This window comes from Perognathus longimembris, chromosome 1 (assembly GCF_023159225.1).
Source record: "Perognathus longimembris pacificus isolate PPM17 chromosome 1, ASM2315922v1, whole genome shotgun sequence".
NCBI classification, from domain to species: domain Eukaryota; kingdom Metazoa; phylum Chordata; class Mammalia; order Rodentia; family Heteromyidae; genus Perognathus; species Perognathus longimembris.
The window spans coordinates 158,581,981-158,607,857 of record NC_063161.1 but is presented as its reverse complement, the minus strand read 5'-3'; the positions used below and the strand labels follow the sequence as shown (position 1 = coordinate 158,607,857).

The window sequence follows — 25,877 nt, the reverse complement described above, 5'->3', positions numbered from 1 at the left end:
ATGGGAAGGAGGAGTGAAGTTTCACCTCCCCACCGAGGGGAGGTGATTATTGGGGGTGAAGGAAGGTGAGCTTCAGTTGTTCTTTTGCCAGCTGGTGGACTCCACTGCACCCGTGGGCAAGCATGTGGTGTTTGGGGCCCTGGTTTCTCTAGCCTGTGGTTGTGGTTTGACCTCAGGAGTGGCTTAGTGGCGCCGGGAGGGAAACTGGGAGGAAAACCGGGAGGTCCCTCATTTCTCTCTACATCACTGGAGTGGAGAAACCAACACATGGGATTTACTTGGTCCAGTTTGGAATCTCAGGCTCTGGGAGACCCCAGTATTGGTGGAGCAAAATGGCTCCCTCCCTCTGCCTGTGTGGACTCCGTCCCAGTGGCCACACGGCACCCAGCCCCCCTCCCGCCATGCCCCACCATGCCCCACCATGCCCCTTCACCCCCTACATCAACTTTCTCTTAAGCTCAGGCTCGTTCATTTTGTGATTTTTCTTTGGCTTGTGCCAGTATTGGGGCTTGAACTTAGGACCTGGGCACTGTCCTCTAAACACTTTCACTCAGGGCTGGTGCACAACCACTTAAGCCCCGTTTATGGCTTTTTGGTGGTTAAGTGGAGATAACTTTTATCTTCAAATCTCAGCCTCCTGAGCAGCTAGGATCACAGGCATGAGCCACCAGCGCCATCTAGTTTTGTGACTGTTTCTTAATATTGTCTCCAAAGTTTGCTCTAGTTCTAATTTGCTCCCATACTAGGCCACATGATGCCATGGTACAAATTTATTTTGATGCCTTTGGCTAACTTGAAGCCAGAATCTCTCATCTGAATTAATACAGTTTTCCAAACTAAGGTCATAAAAATGATAAGTGCTTGGCCTAACAAACCCCACTTAATTCTCTCTGACTGTTTTTGCCTCTAGTTTTTTTCCTCTTGAGTCTTTCTTAATCATCTTAAATTTCAAAAACCACAGGATTGATGATCAACATCTTTATAAAGGACAGAAACTACCTCCAAACAACAACAAGCCTAGCAGGACAGATCCTTGCCACTCAAATGAGGGCAATTACCCATGAAAATGAAGCTGCACCCAGGAACAAGAGGAATCATCTCACAGAAATCCAGACTATTTCCCTCAAGTGATAACAACTTCTACAGAAACCCTTGTAGAATCAGAGCTGAGACAGTGATCAATCAAATCACTGGTATGACCAAAATTATCCATCTGTCAGCTATGAAAAGAGAACTAATTTCTGGATACTGCCATTCTCCCTGGGAACTGTTTCATTAGTGGAGTTCAATTGTGATTAAACTTGAGAATGAAGTACCTTAACCCTTAAAGAATATCAATATGATTTAATTAGAATTAAGACGATTAGATCAATATTCCCACATTTAGCAAATTCTCGGTTCCAATTTTCTCTTGCATGAAAAGCTACTGTCTTAAAAAAAAAAAAAGTGCTGGGCTGGGGATATAGCCTAGTGGCAAGAGTGCCTGCCTCGGATACACGAGGCCCTAGGTTCGATTCCCCAGCACCACATATACAGAAAACGGCCAGAAGCGGCGCTGTGGCTCAAGTGGCAGAGTGCTAGCCTTGAGCGGGAAGAAGCCAGGGACAGTGCTCAGGCCCTGAGTCCAAGGCCCAGGACTGGCCAAAAAAAAAAAAGTGCTGGACAGCATGCTAAGTACTTTACAGCCAGGTCTTCTCTCTGGTCCTCAGGTCAGCTGAGGAGGCGGGTCTGTGTTATACTCATTTATGAGAGGAGGGAACTGAGGCTGCAGAGTTCGTTGGCAAAGCCAGTGACAGACCAGGGATTGGAGCCCAGGGGGCTGGGTCCAGAGCTGACATTCTTATCTCAGTGCTCACTTAGGGGCTTTGCCAGCCCCAAACTTGGGGATAGAGATGAGGTCTTTCCATCTGCCTTGGCCTTTTCTTCCTTGGTATTTGGTATTCGGTGACCTTATGCCCTTGGTTTCTTCTGTCAAACCCATTGTTCTGAATTTAGTTGGCATAAGGGTTCCCAAAGCGGAGTGGAGGTTTCAAAGTTTGAGCTGTGTTGGTGCCAGTCCCAGGTTCTTCTCTTTGGAAACTTTGATAGGACTTATATTTTGGTATTTTTCTTTTCCTTTGAAATCCGGAATGAATCCGCTTTTTTCCTCTGACCTGTCATCTCTGACCTGCCATCACAAGGCACACAGGGGTCTGAGAGCAAGACCCTTAAGTAGGAGGTGTAATGTGTGGGATTGCGTGAGACAGTTTCTTGTGACACACCCAGAATTGGCTCTCGGTGGCTTCCAGCTTCTGTATGGCGGGTCCCCTCTTGTTCCCCAGGGCACAGCAGCGCAGAGTGTTGGGATTACTGGCCATTCTCTAAGGCTGCAGGGCCTATGAGTAATAGTGTCAAAGGAGGCGGAGGAAAAAGCTGCTTAATATAGATGGTTACAGCCACCCAGACCCACCGGTAGGGCGGTAACAAGGCCTTTCTTCTGGTTTCCTCCCTGGGACCTAAGGCTTTGAAAGGCTGGAGTCAAGGATCTTTCAGAGAAGAATTCCTTCCCTAGTCCTGGGGTAGACATACCAGGGCTCCTGCACTGGGCGATTGGGATGTCCCAGAGATGATTCCCCTGCCAGTCAGTGCCGCGGTCCTTTGCTGCTCGACAAAGACGCCTGCAATTGGAAGGGTTCTGTGATCCTCTGGCTTTAGAATGGGCAATGCTGTTGAAAAGCAGAAACCCCTGAGCCGAAGTCATCTGTGCCCCTGGAGACAAGGTAAGGAAGCCCTGAGCTGCATTTCCCTAAGAAGCAAGGGGGGACCGAGGATGGCCCTGGAGCCGGCCCCGCTGTCCAGATGAGAAGATGCTGGCATTCCACTGGTGGCCTAATGAAAACTGAGATTCAGATCTCATGATGGTGGCTCGGACTGGCTGAGAAGTCATGTCTTACTCCACGCCACATCTGTTTGTTGATTTTCTGTTCAGATCTATTCTAGGTCAGAGTTTTGATATCCAGGAGTTTGAATGATATGTGTTGTGTTTTGTTTAGAGAATGTTTTAAGCATATGCTACTTTTCTTCCAAGGAATTTCCCGTGTGCTGTGCTGGACACCACAGCGCAGGGCAGCAGCCACTTACACAGTGTGTGTGCTTCTCGGGCTCCCAGGAGCGTCTGCTGGGAGACCAAAGTTGGGGGCCCAGAGCAGTGCTCAAGTGCATTTGGACCCTGACCAGCCAGCCTTTTACCCCTGACCCAGGACAGTCAGCCTGGGGAGCCCGGGTTCCTCACCTCATAGACCAGTGCTGGTGGGACCTCATCAGGCCTCTCCACTGGTCACACAGCTCCAGGGGCAGCTGTCTGAAGCCAGACAGCCCTTCTGCATGGTGCTTATGGGGGGTGGGGGAAGTAACTTGAACTGGGTGCTGGTGGCTCACATACGTAATCCTAGCTATCTGAGAGGCTCAGATCTGAGGATAAAGATTGTAAGCCAGCCCTGGCAGAAAAGGCTATGAAATTCTTATCTCTAACTAGCAAAGAACTTGAAGTAGAGTTGTGGTTGAAGTGGTAAAGTGCTAACTGAGTGAAAAAGCCAAGCAAGATCTGAGTTCAAGCCCCCAGTGCCAGTACAAAAAAAAAAAAAAAGCAACCTGGAATGAAATGTCTAGAAACATTACAGTAGTTGTCATTTGTGGTTAGATTGTATAACTTTATTTTTGAAAGTAAGTACTGGTGTTTGAATTCAGAATGCGCTACCACTTGAGCCACACCCAGCCCTGGAAGTTTTTTCTTTGAAAGGGGAACGCAAGTAGAGTGTTAATTTGCTGTTGGCGTCCAGTCTTTGTGACCTTCTGCAATCATTCTTTCTGTCTAATGTGTTCCTTAGGAAAACATATTCCTCAGTAGTCCTTGATTGGATCCTGATGTATCTAAGTGGCACGAGAGACAAGTGGGAGGTCTGACTGAGGTGGATAGGAGATTATAAAGGGAACTGGCCTGTCCGCCTGTCTTTTTGTGCTGGGGCTGGAACTCAGGGCCTCGTACATGCTAGGCAAAGTGCTCTCTCTCCCCTAAAGCCATACTCCAGCCCTCTTTAATCTATCTTTTTTTTTTTTGGCCAGTCCTGAGCCTTGGACTCAGGGCCTGAGCACTGTCCCTGGCTTCCTTTTTGCTCAAGGCTAGCACGCTGCCACTTGAGCCACAGCGCCACTTCTGGCCGTTTTCTGTATATGTGGTGCTGGGGAATCGAACCCAGGGCCTCATGTATACAAGGCAAGCTCTCTTGCCACTAGGCCATATCCCCAGCCCCTCTTTAATCTATCTTTGCACATTAAAAAAAAAAAAAAAAAAGGCAAGCCATTCTGATCCCTCAACACACAGCCTTCAAGATGAACCTTAGCAATTTTAGAAGTTAAGAGGTCTTAGATTTCTTTACTGGAAACAGCTGAGTTTACAGACAAATATAAAGAAAAGTTTGCGCTTTTTTTTTTTTTTCAGTGAGCAGTTGCAGGACTTGTGTCACTAGTGGAGCTTTCAAGAGACATGGTAGATAGGTTGCAGCTGGGAGCTCTTGGTTGTTCATACTCTTTGCCCTTGACTTGTTTGTTTGTTGGTTTACACGGGGTGGACCCTGGGACTGAGTTCATCTTCCCAAAGCTCATCTCGGATCCAAAAGTCGTGTCTGGAATTGCACAGTACCCTGCTGAACTGTTCTTCAGAATTTGTCTTTGTCTATTTATGTTATTGATACTTTGGAAATGGGATTTTAGGACAGTATGCTTAGCGTCTGGGGTTAATGACTCCCAATCACCAACACAGTGACTGACCTCAGTGTTTTTTCCTCTGGAAGCTTTAGGCAGGCGGTAGAATCTTGGTGGATGGGCAAACCAAGCCTGCAGGGACAGGTCTTCCTTAAGTGTCAGTGAGTAGAAGCCCCAGCATATCGCCCTGTGGGTCAGCTATAGGCAGCTAGTCCAAAATACATTCCGGAGGCAAAAGCACAAAGGAAATCATCCTACGCCTGTTAGCTAGCTTAGTTTGTTTTTATACTATAGGTCTAGAAAGTTAGAAAAGCAAAGCGTTTAAGCACCAGTGGGAGAGACTTGCCCTCTCAGATCTCCACTTCTTAACTGTTTCCATTTCCTTCAACCTGTCTGCCACCTGATCATACACTCCCTGAGTGCAGGATGCAAGGGCCTGGTTCTGTCCCAGGTTCATTGCTGGTGTGCTGCGTCCTGGGAGGACTCCCTAGCACACGATGGTAATAAATGAGGTGAGTGTGGGAAGCAGAGCCCTGTTGCATGCACCCAGCCCACAGTGGAGACACAGCAAGTGGTGGCTACCAGTGTGGGAAGTGGCTGTGGGATCTAGAAGGTTCATAGACAGTCCTGCATGTCTGGGGAATGACAGTGGGTGTTCCTTCCTCTGTCCTGCAGCCATTCTGCATCCAGGCAATTTGTTGATGGTTGTTCATGTTGTGAAAGGTAGTTTCACAAAACGACTTCATGAAGAGTTGACATGTAGTTGTTGATTCATTGACCCAGGCTTCTGGGGAAACTTGGAAATTTCCCGCGAAATTGGACTTCTCTGAAATAGGCTTGTAATCTTGCCCTCCCACCAGGCAGGCAGGCAAGCTTGCTTTCTCCCTTCCTTTTTTCAGAAATAATTTCTCAGAAATTTCAGAAATATTTTTCAGAAATAACTTTGCTAGCAGTGTACATTTTGGCTCTGGGAAGTACAACATGGGCAAAAATTTGCTTGGGAATTAAAAATTCACAGTATAATTGCAAATTGAATTGTTATCTGCTTCAGCCCCGAGCACACTAGCCTAGTAAATGGAAATGTTCATGTTTTGCATGTTTGTACACAGTGTGGGTGTCAGCGAATGAAATTAACACCCTGGTGGAGGGGCTGACTATGAAAAGCTGCAGCCCACAGGCTGGCTGAGCAGCCGAGGCCGGGCAGGAGGGAGGATCTGCCTCAGCTCTGCCTGCTGGCCACCTCCGCCAGAGGCCAAAGACAGAGTCAGAGACTGGGGCTGCAGCCAGCAGCTGTGTGTAGACTCACCTCTACACTCTAGGAAGTGAGGAAACATCTGGGACCACTGAATGCTCTCACGACAGGCAGTAAATATCAACCCCCAACACACAAGGGCTACACAGGGCCCTGGCAGCCCAGCCCAGTGCCTTCCCACCAAGGAAGCAAGACATTTCCACGCCTGTCTCTCAGTCTCTAACTGAACTATCCGCGTGCTCACTTCAGAGAATTTGTGAGAATTAAATGTAAAGACGTGCCTGTAACATACACGAAGGATCTAATGAGTGCTTACTGCCTGCTAACACTGCTTGTTACTGTCCATTACATGGGAGAAAGCCCCACACTCACCAGGTCCGTGGCTGTGGCACAGCTGACTCCCAGCTGACTCTGTGGGCTTTGAATAACTCTGTGCCCCTGTTCTTCTCTGTCAAGGGGAACACACGGCCGGAAGTCTTCCCAAGTCCCCTCCAGGGCTGTGAGTCAGTGATGACCACCCGTGTTCACGGCTGTAAAGCGCCCAGCAGGCTGAGCACCTATTGTCAGTTTCTGGGTCGCAGTGGTGCCTCTTGTGGGGCTGAATGCCTTGAAAATGGTTGCTAGGACTAGGCAAGGGTGAGTTCCTTTTAGTTAACAGTTTCCCATGCTGGTGCTGTGGTGTCAGAAGATTGTGATTTCATCATCACACAACGGTTAGGGCATGAACTCTGGAGCCTGGGTGACAGGATGGAATCTTTGTTCTCCTACTTTCCAGTTGGCTGGCCTTGGGCAGGTTTCCTAACCCCTGGACCTCAGTAATATCTCCTCTACAGATAGTACTCACTCATGTGACACCACGAGGATGGAGGTTGTCATAGAAAGTGCGTGGAACACTGTCTGGCATGTGACAAGTATCCAGTACCTGAATTACCATTACTTTTGGTGTCAAACATGGAGAAGTTACATTTTACTTTAGGTGAAATTATGTTACTTCTTTTTTTTTTTGGGGGGGGGTCTTTCTGGTCCTAGGGATAAAGCAGGGCCTTGTGCTTGCTAGGCAAGCACTCTATCACTGAGTTATATTCCCAGCCCAGGCGCTGTTGGCTCATGCCTGTAATCACAGCTACTTAGGAGGCTGGGATCTGAGAATCACAGTTCAAAACAGTTTGTGAGACCCTACTTCCAACAAACCATCAAAAAGCCAAAAGTGCTGGGTGCCCGTGGCTCACACCTGTAATCCTAGCTGCTCAGGAGGCTAAGAACTGAGGATCATGGTTCAAAGCTATCCCTGGCAGAAGTCTTTGAGACTCTTATCTCCAATAAACTACTCAGAAAAAGCCAGAAGTGGTGGTGTGGCTCAAGTAGTAGAGTACTAGCCTTGAGCACAAAGAGACTCAGGGATAGCACCCAGGCCCGGAGTTCAAGCCCCAGGGCGAGCAAAAAAAAAAAAAAAAAAAAAAAGCCAGAAGTAGAGGTATGACTCGAGTGGTAGAGTGCCAGCCTTGAGTGAGAAACCAAGTGAGAGCATGAGGCCTTGAGTTCAAGACTCAGTACTGGTACCAGAGAGAGAGACAGGCACATGTTCAGTAGATAATCCTTGAAGAGAGCCACTCAAGTGTAGCTGTCTCCATTGGTACCCATCAGAGTTGTGCATGTGTATGTGTGTCTTATAAGTTACAGACATGTATAAGTCATTTTTCTTTCAAGGTCAAGCTTCTGCATGGTCTTTATAGTTTATGTGATGACAGTGCCATATGACACATATAGTTTCTTTTCTTTGATACTGGTCCTGGGGCTTGGACTCAGGGCCTGAGCACTGACCCTGAGCTTTTGTGCTCAAGGCTAGCACTCTACCTCTTGAGCCACAGCTCCATTTTATTTATTTATTTATTGATTGATTGATTGCTTTTTAGGCCAGTTAATTGGACATGGAGTCTCAAAGACTCTGCCCGGGCTTGCTTTGTACCCTGATCCTCAGATATCAGCCTTCTGAATAGCTTGTTCTATAACTTAAAAATCATTTACCTGACATCCAGTCTCAAAATCATTTCCTCATTTTCCTTTTGTAGGGAAATAGTTTCATTACTATGATTTTGTGACTTTGTTGGATGATTTCCTTAGGATGAGTTCCCAAGCCAGAAACGTAGGACTAGCTGGGGGCAGGGGGAGGGGGAGGGAGAGAGAGTCCTACAACTTGAACTCAGGGCTGACATACTGTCCTTGAGCTTTTTTGCTCAGGCATAGTGCTCTACCACTTGAGCCAGTGTTGCTTCCAGTGTTTTTGGTACTTAAGTGGAGGTCTGAGTCTCGGGCTTTCCTGACTGGGCTGGCTTTGAACTGTGAGTCTCAGATTTCAGCCTCCTGAGTAGCTAGGATTGATTATAGGCACGAGCCACCCATGCCTGGACAGGGATAGCTTTAAGGATCTTGCCATGTTATTTTCCAAAAGAGATGGGTCTGTTAGCATTTTCCACAAGGCATCCATAAATCCCCAGCTAATCATAAACACATCAGAATCCAATATTACTTACCATTGTGAGATGGTTGTCTTATCACACTTAAATTATAGATGCTGGCAAGCGTAGTAGTGAGTTATCTGATGGTGCGAGCTCAGGGGGAAGGGCATGGGAAGTCTCTGAGCCATTACAAGTGCAAAGAATCCATCTTTATTACAGAATTCTAATCTCCTACTATTCTTTACTTTGGGCGGGACTCAGCATTCCAGTGATAAGTTTCATTGAAAAAGACTTGGGACTTTCTTTTAAAGTACTCACTTATCACCACAGCCCTTTGTGTACTATCTCCCAGAGAGCAATGGTTCTTAAATAATTTCCTCACGGGAGCTCCCAGCGTGCTGATAAGGTTGATGCTGATGCTGACAGGGAGGCCGGGGGTGGCCAGCCCCGCTCTTCCCCGCTGCAGTCCTTGCTGAGGGCTGCCTGGGTACGGGTTCCCAGCCGCTGGTATGTGACGAGGCACCGTCCAGCAGCACGCAGTGGGGGTGGGCGGGCTCGTGCTGGGCCTCAGGGTATCACTCAGTGCCCTGGGGGACACTTCCAACCCCTCCTCAGGGGCAAAGCTGTGTTGATGTCATCATAACTAGGTCCAGGGGTGGAAGGAAAAAACTGGAAAGGTGATTTAATTTGCTCTAAGTGTCACAGTTGTCTTGAGCTCGAAAATCTTCTAGAGTGATTCCTTCATTTTGCCAGTGAAAGAATGAGGCTTACAGAACCAGGTCCTGCAGCTGGTATGTGGCTTCTGATAGGACAGCAATGGAACGAGGATATAATGCTGTATACAGTATGGACATAAAGACAACGTATTGTACAGATTAGGATTATGTCACATGTTGTAAAGGATATGTTCCAGACATTGCATATACATTTATGGTACTTATATGTACCCTATGTAATATGTGGCCGTAAAGCACTGGTAACAAGTGGGATGTAATGTAAAGTAGTATGATTTTCTGTGTACCAGGCCTGGTACCAGGTTTGTGTGAACTGTGGGCTTCCATGGGTGCACAGTGAACATGTAACTCAGACTTTCCATAAATTGGTTTTTTTTTTTATTAAGTAAAAGATCAGATGTGGGAAATGGAAACCATAAGTGTGAAGGAATTTTTCTCATGAGAAGCGTGGGGTGTTGTTTTGGGTGTGGGCAAGAAAGGGGAAGGAAACTTGGCTCTGTCATCAGATATCTCCAAATTTAGAACAATGTCTGTCCCTGGTCTTTGCTTTGGGTATGTTTGACCCTGAGAATGTGCGTAAAATGCATTTCCGCGTTTGGCTATTTCTTTTCCAGCTGTATAGAGGGTGTTGCCATTCCTTATGATAACAGTGATGGCCAGGGGCACTTGGCTCTCAAGTACCTCTTGCCAAAGTGCCAGGGTGACTCCTTCAGGGGACCTTGTAGGCTACTGCTGAGAACTCAGCCCCCAGGACAGGCAGTTCATCTGTGTAAAGGATCTGCAAGTGAGTATTAGGTAGAGACTTATATAGGCACTTAAAATGAAGCCATTTACAATTCTGAAAACCACTAGTTGCTTTTATGTGATGTGCACACATGTGATGTGCTTTTATGTTATGTGCACAAAACAAGACTGGGGAGGTGTTAGGTTTGCCAACGCTCTAACTCCAGGGTCTTTGGGTTTGCGTATTGTCTGCAGGAAATCAGAGCAGGTTACTCTTCCATTACTGACTGATGGTCAGGAGAGCCACTGGGCAAGAGCAGGGTTGTCATTGCAGGAGCGGTTGTGTTGAGCATCACTGTGGAATCTAGTTATTGCTAATCCTCACCCTGTATCCAGTGAGCTGAAATTGCTATGGCCAGTTTGTGCTTCTGCACTTGGCAGTTTCAGCCATGTCACCTGGCTCCTGTCTTTCGGGTCTCTGTAGGCAGTGGAGGGGAGGACCTGATACCTGGTGGCAGGTCTCCTAGAGGAGGGAGGTTCCTTCACCGATGGTGGCAGGCTATTAGCTCACCGTGCAGAGGTGAGCAGGCCATTTTCGCAGTCTGCTCTTGCTCTCTGGGGGCTGAGATGTGGCTTCTGATCCTCACCAGCCCTCTGTGGCCGGCAGGTAAAAGCACAAGGACAAAGCTCAGGAGCAGGCTAGGGGGTGGCAGAGTTGAGACCCACACCTTGGGCTCTGTTTTCTTTCCTCAGCCTTCCTGATGGTATCTGTCCACAAGTGCAAGCTGCAGTACCCCTCCTCTCTGTTCTTACTGGGCACAAGAATTGGGATTGGTCTCATAATCTGAATGGGCTGAAGGAGGTGGTTATCCTGTGGCTTGCCTGTTCACTACTTGGGACTGGACAAATGCACTTCGTAGGATCCCATTGAGGTCAATGGTATAATTAGGGCTTTTATTGAGGCAAACTCCTGCCCCTCTCAGCTGGTTCCTCAGTGCCCTTTGATAGTCTTTCTACTTGTCCTCAGCCAGCTGACTCTACCAATTAGCCTTGCATCCCCCCTTCACCTTCCACCATCTTCAGGCTTTCTGCCTTCCCTTATCCCACCTTTATCCTTGGCTCTAATCCAAGGGTAGCCACTTCTATTTGGCTTTCTTCTGGAACTTGGCTTGAGTCTCCTCCACCTACTGGGCTTAAAGCTCTGCAAGAATAGATCCAAAGAGTGAGGAGGACTGATTGCATTAGCATTCCAGAACTTTGCCTCCATCTAAGGTGTGTAGCATTGAGCAAGTCATTTCCCCTCAGGTTGTGAATTGGGAGAGTGAGCCAGTGGGGCTCCCTCAGGGACCACTGAGGAGAGAGAGGCTGTCTGTGTCTGCACTTTGGCCCACAGCCCGAATCTCGATGTTGGGTGGTCGTCACACTGTGTCCTGGGCTCAGTTTCCTCATGCTCCTCCCAGTCCTTCCATTTGTAGTGGAAGTACAACCTTCTTGGTGTCCTCTCCTTGCCTGGTGGCAGAACCTTGGTGGCCCCAGAGCTAGAGCAGCAGCTAGCCACTTCACTCATTAGGAAAGCAGCTTTCTCTGTGGCCCGGCAGCCCTGTACACTGACTCTAAAAAATGGTGTTTGGTTGGAAAGCAGAGACCACAGTGTTTAAAGCTCTTAGGTTCAAGCTGGTGTTTCAGGTCTTTCCAACCTTGCTTCTATAGGGAGACTTTGAGATTTGTCCTTTCTGAAGTTCTTGAGTGGCCAAAGGGAGAGAGAAAAAGGGCCTCCCTGGAGGGTAACCCCTAACCACAGTCCACAGGGAGGCTGCTTGCCTTGCTTGGCTGTGCCTTGAGCTAGGTGATGCTGGGACTGGAGTCAGAGTGAAGAGGTAGCCTTTCTTTTGCAGGGAGAGGAAGTGGTCTGCTACTGACTCACCAGGTGAACTTGGTGACATCACTTCGTTTCTGTCTGCCCCATTGTGCACACATGTAGAGTGAAGGTAGCAGGCTGTGTTGGGGTGTGAAAGTGTGCTCAGCACACAGATCACAGCTGTGATCAGGGTTGGGATGGCAGCCTCACAGAGAATCAATGGTTAAAGAGTTGTTGTACTTGCAACATTGCTCTGTACTTTCAAGAGTTGTCCCTCTGTTTCTTATCCATTTTCTACTCATGGCATTTGTATTTATCAGGAAAATGGCATGTGTGTGTCCGTCCTGCTCAGATTGTGACGTGCTGTGTGTTTCTTACTGGCCGCACTGTTGTGGCTCTCAAGGCTTCGCTGGTTGTACCTTGGTATCCATAGAGGTACCCACTTGGGCTTGGGCTTGGACTCTAAAACCTAGCCATAAGGGAATATTGCGTGGCGTCAGAATTGTCACTTGGAAATCTCTTAGGTCATGTATAACATATAGTTTACATCATAGTCATCAGCCTTTCTCTTTCTTTCTTTTTTGGTAAAGAAATATACTTAAATACTTAGGCTTACTTAGTATACATAAATACTTGGGCTTTGTGGGCCCCATAGGGTCTCTGTCACAGGTATTTATTTTTCTTTTTATACGAGGTGAACACTCTTGCCACTAGGCCATATCCCCAGCCCTTATTTTTCTGTTTATAAGCTTTTCAAATGTAAAACTTTTGTTAGCCTTGGAATACAAGTACTGACTGGCACCACAGACCGCTCTGCTTCTTGGTGTTCTGTTCCTCCCTCCCGTGATGCACTGGGCTTTGTCACTGGTGCCAGCAGAAGGCTACAAGAGGCTTTGGGATCTGTAATCTGGGGAGAATGTGTGCTCCTGTGCTGAGCTGCTCCAGATGGCCTGTCCTTTTTCCATTTGGCCCAATGCGCCTTCTCTCCTCACTGTCTCATCCCTGGGCAGCAGGGCATTGATCTGTGTAGTGGGGCCAGATTTGGCAAGATGAGCTGGGTGGATTAGTTTCTGGCTCTGGGAAGCATTGGGGTTGATGTTGAGAGTTTGAGCTAACGACTCCTGCAGGACAAGCCAGCGGCCTGATGTGCTTCCAGATCAAGACGGAAGCGTGGCTGTGCACGTATGTGGGACCGATGGTACCAGCTGCATGCCAGTCATGGCCGTTATGGTCACAAGTCCCCTGTGGACCTTGCTGTCTAGAATGGAAAGCTTTGCCCAGTCAGTGACTTACATAAGAAGTCAGGGACAAGGTGACAAAGGCCATGGGTTCCCAGAGCCCAAGGGTGAGGGGGTCCCTTTTCAGTTACACAGGGCAAACCTTACTGAGAAGTTGGAGTCTGTGTGACGTCTCAGAGGAGCTGGGCTTGTGGCTGAGCTTCTGTCTGTGGCTGCCCTGCACATTTCAGGCAGGGGACCCAGGAGAGCAAGCAGGCCAGTGTGGGTGGAGCAAGAACACATCAGTCCTGAGGGCAACGCAAGGGCTTTGCCCCTTATCAAGAGAGAAGTGAACAGTTGCCGCAGAGTTGAGCAGAACAGTGAAATAATGTGAAAATTCATTTTATTGAACCTTTTTCTTTTGATGGTATTGATGCTTGAACTCAGGCCCCTGATGTGGTGTTTGGTATCACGTATGTGGTTTCAGTGGTCGCAGGCTCACCTCAGGAGACCTTAGGTGCCTCAGATCTCAGGTAGTCAGCCTCCTCAGACTGAGCCGACTGCCATTTAAACCTCAGGAGTCCTAATCAAGGAGAAGACTTGAGCCATTGAGCAGGTGAGTAGGCCACGGACTGATTTCTGGCTTCACTGTTACTCTGCAAATATTTGAGTACCTACGGTACATCTATCTACATTGTGCCCACGGGGCTGGGAATATGGCCTAGTGGCAAGAGTGCTTGCCTCGTATACATGAAGCCCTGGGTTCGATTCCCCAGCACCACATATATAGAAAACAGCCAGAAGTGGCACTGTGGCTCAAGTGGCAAAGTGCTAACTAGCCTTGAGCAAAGAGAAGCCAGGGACAGTGCTTAGGCCCTGAGTCCAAGGCCCAGGACTGGCAAAACAAAACAAAACAAAACATTGTGGCCACAAGCTTTCTAGCCCTGGGTCCCTCGTCAGAAGCATAGGACGACACCATGACGGATGTCTCAGGTCTCCCAGGCCCAGGGCCAGTATCCTCTAGATGCAGAGAGAGGAGTCACTGCCCTCCATAACTTGAGTGGGTGCCTCAGGGTACCGAGAAACTGTAATAGTAGGGTAGGTACATAATTACACACAGATAAACCTGGAAAGATCAGAGCTGAGATCTGAAGACTGGGCCAGAGTTAACTAGGCGGCGTGTCAGGTGAGCCCCAGTGGAGGGAGAAGGAAACTGGGCACAGGACACCGAGGCAGAGGTGCAGGCAGTGCGAGGGGTGGCTTGGAGCCCTGTCAGAGCCTTGAGTTTGGGGCACTCATGTGCCAAGCAGCCATGCAGTGTTTTAAGAGGTTTGGGAGACGGGATGGCGATTGCTGAGAGGCAAAAGATCAGATTTGGGCTTTGAGAGGTGACCAGGGTATCCTGGCTTGGTGGAAAAAAACTGGAGAGAGGCAAGAATGGACTTCACAGGTTGAGTTAGACTGCCAGGCAGGTGATGTTTAGAAGTTAAAATGGAAACGAGTTGGAAGAGGGCAGGACCTGGAGTTTGAAAAGGTTAGAAAGCAATCAAGTGTGGCCCTATGTTTCTGGCCTGTATTGACCACTGAGACACAGAATGCAGGAGACCTGTTGTATTTAAACAGTGAGTGGTGGTTCCTGTGGGGCTTTCCAGTTCTTATGGGACACAGAAGTCCAAACTACAGGCTGCCTGTGTTCACAGACGTGGGACAAGTGAACTTCAGCTCTTAACTATGACGCGGGGGTGCTGCCTACAGTGTTCTCCTCTTGCGTGGCCCAGGGTCTCCGGTGCATCTTCTCCAGGCCATGCTGAGTGAAGAACTGAGGCAGGCTGAAAGACCCACTGGGGCTCATTTCTAGTTCTTTTCATGGGTAGTTGGGCTCCTAATGAGAAGCCTCTCATTAGAAGGTCCCGGAAGCCCCATCCACCAGTGTGACATGTGATTTACAGAGCTGCTCTGCCAGTCCGCCTCATGCTAGGAGCGCTTCCAGCAGCCCACTGCTGTTGTCATCCCCGACGGCAACCCAGGTGATACAGTGTCAGACTGGCAAGTTAATTTTCTACTTATGTGGAAATTAATTTGGCCAGGCATGGGAGTGGCACATCCTGGGAGGGGCGGTGACGGGGAGGAGGGAAGATGGAATTCCTGACTTGGCACTGTTTGCCAGCACCATATAAATTTTCCATCCATGGCACCATCCCAGGGAGGTCCCGGTGGCTATGCTTCCCCGTGTCTTCTTTGCTTCTTTCAGTTAAGAAAAAGCTGATGAACTGGGAATGTGGCCTAGTAGCAGAGTGCTCGCCTCTTAGACATGAAGCCCTGGGTTCCATTCCCCAGCACCACATACACAGAAAAAGCCAGAAGTGGCGCTGTGGCTCAAGTGGCAGAGTGCTAGCCTTGAGCAAAAAGAAGCCAGGGACAGTGCTCAGGCCCTGAGGCCAAGGCCCAGGACTGGAAAAAAAAAGAAAAGAAAAAGCTGAGGTTCTTTACCCTTTAAGAAAATGAAATCTAAAGGAATGATACTCAGTGGAGAACAATCTTGTGTAGAGGACAGGGTGAATGGAACTCTCTACAAGCTACAATCATTAGCTTGTTATGAACTAGTCTACTATCCAAGCTTGCCTTCTTAAATTCTCCAGTATTGTTGAGAAACGAGTGCAGCACGAATATAACTTCATGTTATGTTTGACTTAACATAATGGATATGATTAACAGCTTGATTATCTCTGCATGCTTTCAACCCTGAGCAGTTGAAATATTCAGCTTATTTTAGATCTTCCTTCTCACCAGAACTCTATTTATAGTTCAGCCAAATCATTATAATGTGGCAGTGCAGTGGCCTCAGAGCGGTGCAGCATCGCATAATGGACCCCAGGCCTCTCCACCCGGGGAGGAGTGATGATCCTAAGACCCCAGGCCTCGCCACCCAGGGAGGAGTGATGATCCTAAGACCCCAGGCCTCGCCACCCAGGGAGGAGTGATGATCCTAAGACCCCAGGCCTCGCCACCCGGGGAGGAGTGATGATCCTAAGACCCCAGGCCTCGCCACCCAGGGAGGAGTGATGATCCTAAGACCCCAGGCCTCGCCACCCGGGGAGGAGTGATGATCCTAAGACCCCAGGCCTCTCCACCTGGGGAGGAGTGATGATCCTAAGACCCCAGGCCTCGCCACCCGGGGAGGAGTGATGATCATAAGCTGGGCAGCCAGCAGAACACAAGCTCACTCCCACTGCCCACACTAGAGGAAGAGAGAGGTAGGACACAACCTGCAAGGTGGGAAGGTCTGGTTTAGCAGAAAGCTTCAACCCAGTTGTCTAGGCTAGAAGGCCAAGGAAGGTCTGTAGGCAAAGCAGTGATTTAAACTGAGGAGCAAAACATTTCTGGATGGCTGTCTGGTGTTGATGTCGAGGCTGATCGAGCAGCATTTTATGTAGATGCTGGGGGTGAGGACGGAGGTCTACACAGGTGTATGGGGTTAGTGGGAGAGCCTTGACCAAACGTACATAGCCAATAATAGCGTGTAGTCACAATCACCCTTGAAGCCCTGCTGGAGACAACCAGTAATGGTAGTTGTCTCTTCAGCGGTGAATCAGTGCCGTTTCTTTAGAGCAAGGATAACAGGCCAAACCCAATCATTGGCCTGATTTTGTAAATAGTTTTATTGGCATATAGCTGGACTCATTTGCATATGGATTGCCTATGCAGCTTTTTTGTGGTGACAAGAGACAAAGCCAACAATCGGTGTCTTGCCCTTTAAGGGGAAAGTTTGCAGTCTTCTGCTTTAGAGCAAATGAAAGGACTTGTTTTTTATTTAGACATTAGGTGGTAAAGAAAATCGTTATCTTTACCCAGGAGGATCATGCCAGGAGTGAAGTGTTCACACCACAGAAGGAAGGCAAAGAGCTCATCACGCCGCTCCCGTTTCACCCTCACCTGGGCCAGGTGCTTTTGAAAGGAAGTGATGCTGATTGGCTTGAAATATGTATCCCTCCTCCCGCCTTCTCCTGTTTGCCTGCTTTGTGAAAGCGTCTGACCTCAAAAATAAGTATCCTGAGCTTCCATAGTATGTCTCATTGTAACTAAAGACACAATGCTTAAGGACACTGAGTCCATAAGCCAATACTTTCGATCTGGATTTGGGAGTAGAGTTAGTTTTATTTGTATTTAGTTCCATGTTGGCTTACACTGAGGGTTGCAAAAGATCTGAAAGCATGGGGCTCCAGTGATTTTTGCCTCTTAGTGCTCACACCCTGCCTTACTCCCTCTTCTTTGAGTGGGGACAGGACCTGTGACACTAATTTGGCAAGAGATGGAATCTCACTCCCACTGAGCTTGTCTAGCCCAGACTCACTGGGACATTCCCTGTTGCTGGCTTTGAAGGGGGAGAGCTAGCTAAAGACAACTCCAGCAAGACCCCCATCGCTGCGTAAGGGAGAGGAGCACGGCTTCCCTCTGTCCTGGGTGTTTAGATGGGGTACAACTTGAGTTGATTTAAAACAGGTCAGTAAGAGAAAACTCACATGTTACTCCATGGGGCAGGGGGCTCACATAGGTGGTGCTCCCTAAAGGGCCAGAACTAGAGACCCTGCAAGAAGCAAGGGCTTGGGGCTCCTGCGCCCACGTGGCATGGGCATGGCGTGGCATGGCAGGCGCACTGCTGGGGGATGCCGAGAGGGGGACTGCCTGGAGAACAAAGCTTGTTGGGGTCTGCGGTGGCCCCTCACATCATAAAAGCATGGCAGAGAAGCCGCTCCCTAACACAGTCCCTTTCCCAGTGTCACTTTGCTTTGGGGCACAGAGTTCTCTCCCAAGGACTAGAGTCACTCATGTCTGCAGTGCTCAGAATAAGCACCATCACCATGCCCAAGAAGCCTGTTTGGGGTCACACATTGTGGCCTCTGAAGTCTTGTTCAGCCCATCCCCCTCCCCATGAACGGAATCCAAGCCCACAACACCCACCTACCTGCAGCTTCCAGGAACGAGGCCCTCATGTGGGTCATTTTAAGCTGCTGAACTTGGGGTATCTTGTTATGCAGTAATAGAAAACAAAGCCTTAAAGAGTTTATGCCAGATAATTAATATTATAAAAATTCCCAGCCAATTCTGGGGCTCTTCAGTAGATAATTCTCTTGTCTAACCCATCCTCAGAGCTGGTTCCAGTGGCTCATCCCTCTACTTCATTTGCTCAGGAGGGAGAACTTATGAGGATAGAGGCTTGAGGCCAGCCAGAGTGGGAAAAAGTAGTGAGACCCCCATCTTAGTCCATAAGTTGAGGATGACGGAATTCACCTGTCATCTCAGCTAGCCAGGGGTGTAAATAAGATGGATTGGAGGACCCTACTAGGACAAACTTGAAATCCTACTTGTAACAATAAAAGCCAAAAGGCCAGGAGATTGTGGGCAAGTGGTAGAGCCCCTAGCAAGCTATGGCCCCTGAGTTCAAGCTCTAGAATTGCCATTAAATAAGTGAATAAATAAATTTGTCCTTAAGCTTGGGGATGTGGCTTGGGTCCCTTCCTTGCTTCTGTCAAAGACAGGTGGAGTAAGACATTTCAATTGTTTTTTGTTTTGTTTTGTTTTTTGGCCAGTCCTGGGGCTTGGACTCAGGGCCTGAGCACTGTCCCTGGCTTCTTTTTGCTCAAGGCTACCACTCTGCCACTTGAGGCACAGCACCACTTCTGGCCATTTTCTATGTATGTGGTGCTGAGGAATTGAACCCAGGGCTTCATGTATACAAGGCAAGCACTCTTGCCACAAGGCCATATTCCCAGCCCCGACATTTCAGTTGTTTAAGGGTTATTTTTATATTAAGTTGGAGTTTCTGGAAACAGGTATTATATGAACAATTTATACTCGCTAACAGTTTATAGGAAGTTATTGGGCTATTGATTTTTCATTCAGCACAGGTATTAAATGGTTACTTGAGGAACATTGTAGATCTTGTAAAAATAAAATTGAAGATCCACTTAACATCTTCCTGAAAGTTCCTTCTAGAAGTTGAGTTCATATTCTTTTAGTTAACAAATTAGTGTGTGTGTGTGTGTGTGTGTATGTGCACACGTGTGTGCTTGTCCTTACTGGGACTTGAACTCACAGCCTGGATATAGTCCCTTAGCTTTTTCACTCAAAGCTGGCACTATACCACCTGAGTCACCCCTCTACTTCCTGCTTGTTAGTGGTTGGAGAAAAAAGCCTCATGGGCTTTCCTGCTCAGCCTGCTTTCAAAACATGATCCTCACATCTCAGCCTCCTGAGTAGCTAGGATTACAGACATGATCCACCAGTGCCAGGCAAATGTTTCCACTTTACTTTTGCCATTACGAAACTTAGAGCCATTAGGCACAGCTCAGTTGCATTAAGCCTTGTGATCTTAGTTTCTGATAAACAATGTGTTTCATGTTTAGTGTTGCCTAAATAAATACCTACTGAGGGGTAAAAATGATTTTAACTTTGCACATTAACTCTGTGACTCGCTTGGCCCAGCTTCAGAGCAGGAACAGCTATGTCTGTGTTACACTAATGATCAGGTAAGTTTTAACTCTTTTAGACAGCTTGTTGACAGTTCTGACAACATTGCCTTCACTCCTCAAGGGGGGTCACCTTCCTTCAGACTCTCCTTCAATCCCTACCCCCAGTACTAGGGATTGACTTCTGGGCCCTGACCCTAGGCTAGTGCTCACTAGATACCCCTTGAACCATCACCCCGGTCCAGGGTTTGGGGTTATTTTGCCTAGGGCTGACCTCTTATCTCCATTCTCCTACCTCTGCTTCCGGGAAGCTAGGGTTGCAGGCATGTACCACCTCAGTGAGCTCTGCCGAAGCTTTGGTTTTGGATGGAATCTCTGTGGGGTGGGTGCAGACCTGGGCTCCTGTTCCCACCGAGTCTGCGAAGTGAGGTCAGTTTCCCTCCGCACCGCAGCACCACACCCCCCCCACCCCCCACCCCCGCCTCTTCCTGGGTCTGTGACACAACAGAGGGAGGAGGGCGAGCCGTCCACAGATGTCTTTACTAAGCTCCTCAGGCGTAAGGGAGGAAGCTAATTTTAGTCCTGTTTGTTTTTTTTTAGTATTTTGGTAGCTGGGCAGAGCATTTTAGCTTTTGTTTTTGCTCTTGCATTTCCTGTGTACACAACTCCTGAAGCTAAGTGGGCTGCTGAAAATGTCAGTCTGTATGTCACATTGTGCCTGGGATCATGTTCACAACCTGTGAAACTGAGTCACTAAAATAGTTCTAGGAGAAAGAAATGTTATCTGTGTTACTCTTTCCTACGATGGTCCCAGTTGATGATTGCACTTATTTAACTGGACATCCAGAGGGATGCATACATCAGTCATTGGGGGAGAAGAGCCAAGTAGGCATACATAATCGATTTACTTCATTAGTAGAAATCCAATATTTTCGTTCCAGCACCTCACATCTCTATGTGCAGAACACAGTGTGTACATATGTGTGTGTGTGTGTGTGTGTGTGTGTGTGTGTGTGTGTGTGTGTGTGTGTGCGCGCGCATGCACCAGTCTTGGGGCTTGACTCAAGCCTGGGTACTGCCTCTAAGCTTTTTTGGCTCAAGGCTTGTACTCCACCAGTTGAACCACTGCTCCACTTCCAACTTTTGGGTGGTTAATTGGAGATAAGAATCTCACAGCCAAGAGCTGATGGCTTTCCCGCCCTGGCTTGATCTTCAGATCTCAGCCTCCTGAGTGGCTAGGATTCCAGGCAAGAGCCACCAGTGCCTGGCTTGAATACCTTTTTTTTTTTTTTTTAAGTGAGTGCTAGAGGAAGATTGTGGCTGAGGAAACTCGGGCCAGCCACGTGCTCCACCAGTGCTTGACTTAGTTGCGGGGCCTCCCTGGGGCTTCGTACATATTTGCCGGATGAGTGAGGCTCTGAGTCTCACAGCCAGGTGCTAGCTGAGAACCTCAGGACAGAAGGAGAGGACAAGAGTCCCAGGGGCTCTGGTTAGCCCACCAGCCTCCCCTCGTAACCTGCTGAGAGTCAGGAGCTGTTGGCGTCCTGGCAGAGGGAGGTTCTTGTAGCCACTTGCTACCCACAGTTTTCTTTGTTCCCGGCCTCCCCAGCCCCTGCCCGCTGCGAAGGATGGGACACTGGCTGTGCCTAGGCGTCATGAGTGCCACTGAGTCTGTCTTTGGCCTCGTTCTTTTCTTCAGTTAAAAGAATGCATGCCTCTCTCTAGACACTATGTTGAAAATGAACTGTACAACTTGCGGGTGAGATGGGAGGGAAAAACTGGGAGAGAGCAAGGGAAGGCGTGACTCACATTGTCCAAAAAGAAACGTGCGCTTTACCTGACCTAGGTAATGGTAACTCCTCTGTACATCACCTTTATAATAATAATAAAAAATTAAAAGAACACAGATCTGTGAGGCCGGCAGTGTGGGTGCACCAGGTAGTAGAGGCTCGAGGCGGAGGTGTGATGAGGACTAGATGATAGGCCTGTCTTTGCTACAACAAGGCCCGGGAGCCGTCTTTGTCTAGACATCAGGCCCATCAGAACATCCCAACGCATCCCTCAGAGGGCGAGCGGCTTCCAGGCTCTGGGTGTAAACTTCTAGGGCTTTCTCAGAGCCAGGAAGAAGTCACATTCCACACCCTAGAGGTCACATCGCACCGCCCTCGGGAAGAGGCCTCCTAGTCCAGCAGGACCCACTGGGCCCTTCGGCCCTGCTGGCTTCCCCCACCTGCCTCCCCAACTGCCGTCGGCTCTCCTGGTCCACAGGACACCGTGTGCTCCCCACGCTCCCTGCACCCCTCCCAGCCACCCCCCAGCCTACCACACCGAGCCCATCAGGCCAGCTGCACGCGCTTCAGGGCTCCCCTCTGGGGCTGAGCGCCATCACGGCCACTGTGGAAGATGACTTCAGAGCTCCCTTCCCTGCCTTGCTGCCCCGCCCCACCTTCCTCCCTAGGGTCCCAGTGGTTTGAGCTTGGGGACATTTTACACATAAACATGTGCGGGGGGGGGGGGTGCGGACTGAAGGGAGAGGGGGACCTTGGAGCTGGCCTCCTGCACGCTGGGGCCTGGCCCAGGGCCAGCTTATTATTTCTTTGGGTAAGAGATGGGAGCTTAAAGCCAGGCTGGGCAGAAGCAGCTGCCTGCTTCCGCCTCCTGCAACTGGCCTTGCCGCGCGGGGCTCAGGCTCACTGCTCTCGAAAGGCTGAAAGAAAGGCTGAAGACAAAATGACACGCAGCCCGCGCTTCCCCCAAGCTCCAGGACAGAGTTCTGGCTATGTGCTTTTGTTTTGATGAAAAATTTGAAAACACTCAACCCCTACCACAGAGAACATAAAAATATTATTATAAAGAAGCTTGATGTATTTTGATCCCTACTCAGTGGTGGTACTTCAAAGAAAGTTGGAACTAAAAATGCTTTAAAAGATAGACTCAAAAATTAGGCCTTCAGTTCTGGCTCCATAAAGTCGCCCTTTCCAGAGTTTAATTCGATCCAGGCCTTGCGTGCTCCCACCTTCACAAGTGTACCCACTGGCACTTGGCACTGTGTGCTCCCACGGCTAAGGTACTGTGTTTGAGGTCATGGCACCTGGGAAATGCCAGCTGCAAAGTAAAAACCCTCTTCTTGGCAACAAAGCCGTAGAATGCAATGAACCCATCTTCCCAAAAGAACATAGTGCGGCCTGTGGTCATGGGTGGCTTGGAACCTTCTGTTAGCACTGGTGGGCATACCCTGGCTCCTCCCTCCACTCCCCCAGGGAAGCTGCCGCGGCCCCTTGTAGGTAGGCACGAGTGTCCTGCTTTCCTCCGATCTGGACAATCTGTGCCTTGGACTGTGGGGTCCTTGCCAGGTTCTGTGTTCCTGTTTAGAAAACTCAAGCTTTTCCTTCTCAAATGTAAAATGTCATTATCACCTTCAGTGTGCTGGAGGGACTTTAAAGTGACTTTGTTTTCCACTGAGGATATAATTAATCCACAGGTCAGGTCAGCAGTGGGATTAGAGCCCAGCCTTAGACCCTTGGGCCATGAGGCCAGGTGGCTTTTTACCCAGCCCTAATTAGGGTATGTTAACCTCTAGCCTCTTCCCTTCAGAAATTCTGCACTGAAATCTACGGCATGCACTCTGTATCTCCAGGCAAGCATATTTTGTCCAGATCTGCTTTCTTGGTCACAGTAGGAAGGTTTGGGGTGCATTCAATAAGCATAGACCTCAGCCATTCTGACCCACTCCATCCAGAGAATTACTGGCTGAGAATTACTCAGACCCAAGGCGTACTTTCCCGCCATTGGAGGTGCTGAGCAGACCACAGTGGGGAAACAAGCCAGTCAGGGCGGGAGGAGAGCAGCACTCCCCAGGTGCAGACACGCGCCTGTGTCACGTGTGCTTACACCTAGGGCTTCTGCACACCTTTGCTGGCAGATTGGTGCTCCGAGCCTGTCCTACGAGTCCTGGAGTTGCTGAATTTCCTTGCTTCTAGCAACTCCACTTTGCTGAACTTTGGTGTGTGGGCCCCGCAGTCATCCTGCCCCCTAGCTATGCAAATGTAGGGCATGGATTTGTTCCCCTTTAGAAGGGGTTTGCCCTGGGAAGAGCTCAGAACTTCCCCTGTTGTCAGACTCTGGGCTCCCAGCCACCTACACTGTGCCTGTGCCCTTGCTCTGCCGGGCTTGCTCTCAGTGTCAGCCCTTCTCCCCAGGACATAGAGTTTTCTGCCGCTTCACCTCTCTCCTGCAGAACTGTTTTCCAAAGAATGTCATGTACAGGACGGCCAAAGGTTAGCTCGAATCGTTGGTCCCAGGCTGGAGAGCTGGTGACAGTGACCCTCAGAGGCTTTCCCTGCCCATTTGAGAGCAAGGTTGAGATACAGAGTTGTCATAAAAATAACCTAGTAAAGTACTTAAAAAAAAAAAAAAAGCAGCTAGCACACAAAGACTTTGGGGAAATGACACTGAGGTGGACCTGAGGGGATCCAGTCCATACTTAGCAATGGCGGCCAGCTGCCCCAGGGCCTTGCGCCCTCTGCCCAAGCCCATCATCCTCACGGCACTTCTGTGCTCCAGTCTCTTTTTTTTCTTTTTTGGCCAGTCCTGGGGCTTGAACTCAGGGCCTGAACACTGTCCCTGGCTTCTTTTTGCTCAAGGCTAGCACTCTGCCACCTGAGCCACAGCGCCACTTCTGGCCATTTTCTGTATAGGTGGTGCTGGGGAATTGAACCCAGGGCCTCATGTATACGAGGCAGGCACTCTTACCACTAGGCCATATCCCCAGCCCTCCAGTCTCTTTCTTAACACTGGCAATAACCAGTCCCGGTACCACGGTTGCCTGGAAGCCTCTTAATCTCATACTGCGCTTGTTGATTCCAATCTACTTATCACCAGGGCTGTATAGGTAAAGACTTTATAAACGCTATGTTCCTTTTCCCCTTCGTGTGTGTGTGTGTGTGTGTGATGCTAATCTCTTGTCTTTCAGTTTATTCCTGCTCCTTTTATATCTTCCTTTCTGTCTCTCCTTTGTCTGTAGGTATTTCGGGGGGGGGAGCTCTTTTTTTCTCTCTCTTTTGTTTCTCTTTTCTCTCCTTTTTTTTTTTTTCAGTGTAGTCTGGATGTGTTGTGGATCACATTTCTCACTGTGGTCCATAGACTGGGAAGATAGCCTTTGCTGTTGCTCATCCTCCATCTTCTTTGCCTTCATGCTGCTGATGGCCCTCAGTTCCAGACCCTGGGCAGAAAGCTCGCCCTGAGTCCTGATGTCCTGACTGAAAGACACCTCATCCTGCCAGCAAGGGCTCCCATTCCAGCACTCATAAAGACAGAGGGGCTTGCCTCATGCTAGTCATGCCTGAAATAAGTTTCATGAGTCAAAATTCAGCCCAACCACATGTGATGCCCTCAGAAACCTTCTGCTCTGTGCTAGTCTACAGCATTGACGCTGGGACCTGCTAATAGTGTATGGTGTGGCAAAGTTAGCAGTGGGCTAGCCCCCCCCCCCCCACACACACACGGTGGCGAGGACCAATTGTCTCTCTTGGGGTTCCTGTTGTTACCCAACTCAGCCCTATGATTTTCACATCCAGATCTGCACTGTCTGTTGGACTGAGCTCAGGCTGAACCTTTCTGGGTCTCTAAGAAGTAATTCTCTCATGCCTCAGCTTTTAACTTGCTCTGGACCCCATAGCTCCTTTCCTGTTAGCTCACAAAGCGCTTGTGGTCTGAAATACCATAGTGAAACCCCGTTGTGCAGCTAATGCACACTTAAAAAATTAAAAGACAGGAAAGCAAGACAGGCTGTGATGCAGGCTGGATACCAGCGGGTGCAGGGAATAAGCAAGAGCATGAATAGGGACGAATATGGTCCAAGTAATTTATTTGCATGTATGAAAATGTTGAAATTGTTTTAAGAACAGAGAGTGGGATGGGGGAGAGAGAAGGGATGAAGTTGCACAGGATACACTGTTTCAATGTGTAGATATGTAATGATGAACCCCCCCTCTGTGCATACAACCCATAAAAAAGAAGAGAGAGGGAGGGAGAGAGAGAGAACGCACCCACATGGAACAGGGTCCCAGTAGCTATAAATGCAGTGGGTCAAATTGCACCAAGCAAGGTAGGTGGGCCCAGAGGCTGAGCTTGATTTTTAACGTTGTTCCTGAGAATAAGAGTCTTCTGATGATAAGTCCTGCCTCTGGGTAGGTGGACCTTTGCCTTCCTTCCTGTGTGGCTTAGACACACCCAGGAGGCTACCTTCTGTGGGAAGAGTACTTCCTTTGGAACAGGGGACCTGCAAGATAGGGGGGGAGACCTGCTGGATTCTAGAATGAAGCCCAGCAAGTGATGTGGTGCTGTGCTTCGGTTGGTGTTACCTCTCAGTAACTCCAAAGCTCCCAGGCTCAAGTGCTTCTCCAGCCTTGGCCCTGGCAGGTGTTTGAAG

The 25,877-nt window shown here is 48.9% G+C and overlaps 1 protein-coding gene across 1 annotated transcript in view; it reads left to right on the top strand.

The window, feature by feature from the left end:
* The first annotated feature begins 1,677 nt into the window (after positions 1-1,677).
* Rapgef1 (Rap guanine nucleotide exchange factor 1) overlaps positions 1,678-25,877 on the top strand; it is a 94,316-nt gene continuing 70,116 nt past the window's right edge. The window contains exon 1 of the mRNA XM_048345267.1: positions 1,678-2,759. Within this exon, the coding sequence (XP_048201224.1) occupies positions 2,696-2,759 (64 nt within the window). The 5' untranslated portion in view covers positions 1,678-2,695. The remainder of the gene's footprint in view (positions 2,760-25,877) is intronic.